We start from the raw sequence: 6938 nt of genomic DNA, 5'->3' as shown, positions 1-6938 counted from the left end.
ATGCTCTGGGTCAACGATTATGTTTTATTTTCAAAATGTACATTATGAAATAGCTTTAGAGAAAAAAGCAAGTCTTCTATATTCTTAAACTATTGTATTCTTTGTAGTAGCTTTTTGATAATTGAAAAATAAATGTTTTGAATAATCTAAACTCACAATATTTTGAAATATAATATTCTTTCCTCCTCAATATTGGTGTAATATTTTACACCATGACCTCAGTTTATATTACCAAATTGCTAAAATTGCATCCCCTACAACTCATAGCATTCCACTCAGAGTCTGCCTGTGAGTCTCAGCATCTGTCCTATTTTCCTGCTGGGTAGAGTCTCTCAGAAGGCATCTATGTCGGGCTAATATCGACTTATAAGTCTGTATATACCATGTGTGTCTTTCTGGGCTGGGTTACTTCACTCAGGATGATTGTTTATAGTTCCATTCATTTATCTACAAATTTCAAGATTTCCTTGTTTTTAAAAGCTGAGTAGTATTCCTTTGGGTAAATTTATCCATTATGAATAAAGCTGCTATGAACCTAGCTGAGCAAATTTTTAAACTCTAATGAAGCTTTAGTTTGAAGAAATATCATCAAATACCTGGACAATTATAAAACTGCCAACTAAATTTCATTCTATACCTAAATGTTGGTCTAGCTCTCAAAAGTCATAAAATAAGGTGTGTGTGTGTGTGTGTGTGTGTGTGTGTGTGTGTGTGTGTGTGTACAAAAATTGTAGTTAATGCAGAAGTGCAAACTAATCAAACTGCTATGGGTGTGTGCAGGTACTCAGCCGTAATTGGGACGTCTATACTACACTTGTTCTTTTCAGGCTTAGGGAACAACTTGGAAGTGGAGGAGGACAGATGGGGAAGAAAGGAGCAAAAGTGTTTTGAGGTCCTCATTACCTCAGAGGAGTTGTAGTTGTTTGCATTCAACATTTCAACATACAGCAAAGAGTTCATTACGCACTTCCTGACCTGGAGAAACAGTTGTCTATAACTAACGGTTGAGTGAGGAAAATGAGGTTTCCTTTCAGGATATGTCCTCCGCTTTGTCAACTGTGATCCAGGGAATGGCCACATACCCATGAATAGAAAAGAAACATAGATGGGACTTGATGTGTTTTTAAAACTACAAATTGGGAGTGAGAAGTAGAGGGAAGAAATGGGCATAAATTTGATTACAGTGCATTGTATATACTTGATAAATTCTAAAAATTGCAAATTATGAAAAATAGGAGAAGAAATCATAAAATAGGGCTGCATAGAGATATTAAAATTTTTGAATGTTTAACAAAATTGGAAATGGGAAGGAAAATTGACTATTTGCAAATCAAAAAGACACATTTAATAAGCTCTGAAGACAAGAAATAGGAAGAGAAAAACTGACGGAATAAGTGATGGGACTGATGTTTGATCATTGCAAACGCAGAGGCTTGCAACCAGGACTGTCAGCATTGTTCTTTAGGATGTAGACCAGTTACATTTATTTATCTATCACAGAGAAGTATTGAAGAGAGCTTTTATCATTATAGTGACAAACATGACTGAATGGTTTGTGTATGTTGCAATTACTTTTTTGAAGGAATGTGTAAAATTTTTGAGATTTATCTTTTAAAAACCCCAAGATGCTACAACCAGAACATAAAGAGATATGCTAGGCAGAATATCAGGAAGAAAAAAAAAAAGGACTGTGTCAAAAATGTGTACACTAAACATTGCATTTGAAAAGTTGGTAGTATGGATTGGAATAAAAGTCAGTCTTCTTACAATCTGGCAAAGAATTTCTTGTTACCCTATCTTGACACCATGCCCAGGAAACAACTTTTCAAGGGTTAAAACAGTCTTCCGAGTTCAGATAATATGAAGCTGGTTGGATCCTCTGAAGAAATGACAAGAAATCTGTCTGTGTAGTTATGGATGGGAAAAATAAGCTCTATGGAAACCTCATGATGGAGAAGCTACCAAGACAGGGTATCTTCTGAAGAACACTGCAGGCAGTGAGGACACCTAGCCCAAGAGACCGTCTTCATCTGATGCAGACTCAAGAGTTATCAGATCAGGGTATATAAACTTTTTGGAGAAAAGACTAGATGCAGGGCATCTAGGTGAAAAGTTTAGCTTAATCTAGCTGAGTTTTAGTATTAATTTCAACTGTATTTTTCTTGCTATACTGCTAATTTAGAATTTAAAATTTATTCTGTTTTTATTTTTTGAAATATATAAATTATTTTATATTTCATAGAGGGTAACAGCTAAAAGACTTTGAAATTTTGAAAAATATTGGCACAGTTAACACTAAAGATCACTTAGAAACTATTCCAAATACCCTTTAACGATGAGATTATGAGATGACTGTGAGCCATTGTGGAATAAGGAATGAATGTTGTGGTGAAATGTTGAGGAAGTCTCTTTGGTTAGAGAAGTTGGTTGTCAGCAAGGTAACTATTTGAACAATTAAAGGTCTTTTCCAATGATATGGTTGGTGGATATTGGTAACCATGTCACGGCCTTGACATTATAACTCATCCCTAATTACAATCCTGTCTGCTTCCTGGCTACTGCTACTCTTGAGGTCAGTGATGCAGGTACTTCCATCCACAGACTTAACACTCTGTACATTTTGTGGTTTTCTTTTCATTACTTTTGAGAAAAATAAGTAAATGTTTCCTTCTTAAGTAACTTTTATCAATGATTTTTGCAACATTATTGAGAAAAAAACCCAAAACAAGAACATGGAATGCTTGATATGAAATAAACTTTATTTGAAGATCATCTCAGAGAATCTGCTCAGCATCCACATGCATACTTCTGTGACTTTATAGCTCTGCATAAGAAACTTGTCTGTCATACATTAGACTTATGAAATTTGATCCAAGGTCTTTTTTCAGTAATATTTTCAGACTAATGATGATTAAGTGTCCCTATAGTTAACATCTGTTATGCTTGCTGGACATGTTCTTATCATTAAATAAACTACTGCATTTATGAAGAAACACAAAGCCCCAAATATGTGAAACATGGTACTATTATGAATTCAATGAGTTTAATATGAATAAAATTAAATGAAATATATGTCTGGGATATACATGCATATAAACATATATGTATATATATGCATATTTCAGTATTATCATTTTTAGGATATTTGGCTGGCATTCACAGGAGTCTGGATTTAATATACAGAACTTACATTTCACAATAAAATATAAAAATAAATTCATCTTTTATAATTGGAATGTAATGAAATAATACTTTTTATTTTTATAGATAATAAATTATTTTCTCATATAATACATCATGACTACAATTCCACTCCCCCACCAACATCTCTTCATCTTCCCTGTCCCCACATTCCCCAAACTTTCTCTTTCCAATTTAGAAATGAGTGGTCCTTCAAGAGAAGATAGACAAACAGGACAAAACAAGATACAATAAGACAAGGAAAAAGGTCTCATATCCAGTCTGAATAACCCAGTATGAGAAAAAAGAGTCCTGATAGCAGGCAACAGAGTCAGAGACAGACCTCTTTTACTGTTAGGAGTCCCACAAAAACAATAGGCAAATAGGCCCTAACATATATGTAGACAAAAATTCTACAGACAGTCCAATGAAGGCAGTGACGTGTGTAATGGATATAATCGAATTATTGTAAACACATTTTAATTTTTACTCTTTGGAGTGCCTCTTTCACATCTTTGTTCCTCAAACTATAAATAAGAGGGTTTAACATGGGAATTACAAGTGTATAAAAAAGGGAGGTCACTTTATCTTGATCTAGGGAGTAGGAAGAACTTGGGCGGAAGTACATGAAAAGCATAGTTCCTTGGAAAATTGCCACTGCAGTCAGGTGTGAGGTGCAGGTGGAGAAAGCTTTTAACCTCCCAGCAGCAGAGCTAATCTTCAAGACAGAGGAGATGATGTAACAATAAGAGACAAGAACTCCTGAAATTGTGCTCAGTTCAATGAAACCAAAAACAGTGAATATGACTAATACATTGACCTGTGTATCTGAACAAGACAGGACTAACACTGGAGGAATATCACAGAAGAAATGATTAATCTCATTAGACCCACAGAAACATAAATGGAATGTCAATGTTGTATGTACTAAAGCATCTGCTAACGCTACAGAATAAACAGCAGCCAATAATTGGAAGCAAACCCTCCTAGACATGTCTACTGCATACAGTAGGGGATTGCTAATGGCCTTGTATCTATCAAAGGCCATCACTGCCAGCAGCACACACTCAGCATCTATAAAGATACAGAAAGTGAAGAACTGCATGGCACAGCCAAAAAATGGAATGGACGTTTTCTTGGACAGGAGGTCTACAAGCATCTTGGGTCCAACTGCAGTGGAATAGCAGAGATCAGAGAAAGAGAGGTGGCTGAGGAAGAAGTACATTGGGGTGTGAAGCTGAGGATCCATTCTTATTAAAATAATCATTCCAAGATTTGTTAGCAGGTTAGTGAGATAAACAACTAGAAATATAGTGAATAAAAACATTTTCGCCTCAGGGTTACTGGTAATTCCCAAGAGGAGAAATTCTGGCGATGAGGAGCAGTTCCCCTTGTCCATGGCTCCTTGTTCTTCATCTAAAAATTTACAAAAGTCACACTGAAATAATAATTTAGCATTCATTTTTACTGGAAAAGCATAAAACAGCATTTAATAGTATTAACCTTAACATTATATAATCTTAAATGAAATTTTCATAAATCCCTCAAAATTTTTCTAAATGTTACATTTTAATCAATACATGAAATTTAAAAAGTTTGGAGTAGAAAGTTCATATACTTTGAATCTAAATCTTCATATAAATTTTGATCCATGTAACTTTGCTTGCAATTTTTCACTTATTAATATGCAGTATATTTAAATACATAAAATCTGGTCACATATTTGATGAGGTATAATGAATATCAAAGATGATAATAATAATAGTAGAATTTCATATGCTGAAGTAAGGTTGTTAAGGTAATTAGTCACTGTATTTGTTTAAATAGCATTTGTCATTAGCAGATATCTATAATTTATGTTTTTATTGAGTCATTATAGCTTTTACTGAATATAAAGCATTTTTTACTGAAATGTCTGTTGTAAAGCTCCATTTGTGTGCCAGGCAACTGAATATCACTCCCCTGAGTCTAAATGACAAAAATAAACTTAAACCAACAATAGGAACTAAGAGTGACAGAAAACAGTAGAGGCTTTTTCAAGTTACCAATGCCTAAATTAATTTTAAAATTTTAGTGTATTATTTAAAAGGAATTTTTAATTTAAATGTATTTTGGTCATATTCTTCCTCTCCCCCAAGTCCTTCCAGAAACTCTCCTGTTCCTTACCTACCCAATTTTAACATCTTTCTAAAAGAACAAACAATATGTCAATACAATAAGAAACCAACACACACAAAACAAGAAAACTAAAGGAAAAAAACCAACCCCTGCTGAAAAAACACCCATGAAATTGTAACTAAAAAAAAGTACAGCGAAATATTGTGGAGTCCGTTATACCTTGGTATACTTCTCCTGAACATAATGCCTGACCTGGGGGGGGGGGTGACACACCCAGTGTCACTCTGTACCCAAAAACTGACTTTCCCTCTTCAGATAACACAATTCCGAATTACAATGCCTTATTAAGTTTAACCTATTTTGTATGAATATTGTAGATATTTGTCTACTCTTGTGATTTATATGAGAACTAGAATATGAACTGTACATGTGTATGTTCAAAACATCAATGATTTTTGTCGTAGATGGATTTGAATGAACAAATACCACAAATTTTACTGTGGAATGACTATAACTATTTAAATAAGTCTAGAACAAATTTCAAATTGACATTATGCAAACACATAGGAAATAGAATAATTTTTACAAAGGAATAAATATCATTATGTTCTTAAAATCTCACAGTAATGAAAAGAGAAGGAAGGCAAATCCCTGTTTGAAAGAAAAAATGTCACTGTTAATTAAATAGAACTCTTTTTTCTCTCTAATAATTCAGAGTTAAACAATTTATTAATGTTTTCAAAGAAAATGCAATGTAATTTATTTTTTTTATAATGCTGTATTCAGAAACCCACCTGGGTTGAGAATGTTCCTATGCTATTTTCTGGTACCTGAAAGACAGGTAGATCCATTTATTTCAACTAGACACTGTGGGGACTTAAATCTCTCAAGGCTCTGTCTCCAGTATTTTTGTATTCAAATGTAATTAATTATCTTTCTGATTAAGCCTTCCCTTATGAGTCATGCAAGTTTTACATTTTCACCTTTATTACTGATACCATCTTTATCAATGACAGGCATTGACATGAATACTTTTACCAATGTACCTTATGGTTATCATGAGTTCATTTTCTTCTAGTAAAAGTGAAAATCTAAAAAATATGAAACTATTTTTTCATAATGTTCATATTAATTTATGTATTTATTCTATTTATTGAATTTTGATAAGACATACCTGATCAAATAAAAAGTATGACAGTTTTATAAAATCTTTTTCTCATCTACTTCCCAATCTGCAGAAATATCATTATGTGTCTGCACTCACTCTATAGCAACTACTGTGCTTTTGAGATCCCTCTTCTCTAACATACATGCTAATATGCATTTTACAGCCTCTAGAACAGATATATGTGTGTGTAATAGTTTGTTAGAACTGTATGCAAAATATTTATATATGAATGAACTGGTAAATATTTTAAAAGACCCAAAATAAATGGAGATGAAGTTTGTTTGAATAATAAATTCTGTCTGTTTGATATCATTATTTTTTGAAAATGTGCATTATGTTCATTTTGCAAGTAAAGTTTAAGGATCTTTTCATTTCTTAATTGTTGATCTTAGAGCTTGAGCTGTTGGAGTTCTTTTCAGGAAGTTGTCTCCTGTGCCAATGAATTCAAAGATCTTCTCCACTTTTTCATCTA

The 6938-nt window shown here is 33.2% G+C and overlaps 1 protein-coding gene across 1 annotated transcript; it reads right to left on the bottom strand.

Annotated features, from left to right (window-relative positions):
* Positions 1-3643: 3643 nt before the first annotated feature.
* LOC127207337 (olfactory receptor 5W2-like) lies at positions 3644-4579 on the bottom strand. Its single transcript, XM_051166734.1, has one exon. It carries the CDS (start codon positions 4577-4579, stop codon positions 3644-3646), a length of 936 nt encoding a protein of 311 aa, XP_051022691.1.
* Positions 4580-6938: the final 2359 nt, after the last annotated feature.

The sequence above is a fragment of the Acomys russatus genome, chromosome 24 (genome assembly GCF_903995435.1).
Source record: "Acomys russatus chromosome 24, mAcoRus1.1, whole genome shotgun sequence".
NCBI classification, from domain to species: domain Eukaryota; kingdom Metazoa; phylum Chordata; class Mammalia; order Rodentia; family Muridae; genus Acomys; species Acomys russatus.
This window is presented reverse-complemented; position numbering and strand designations above follow the sequence as displayed.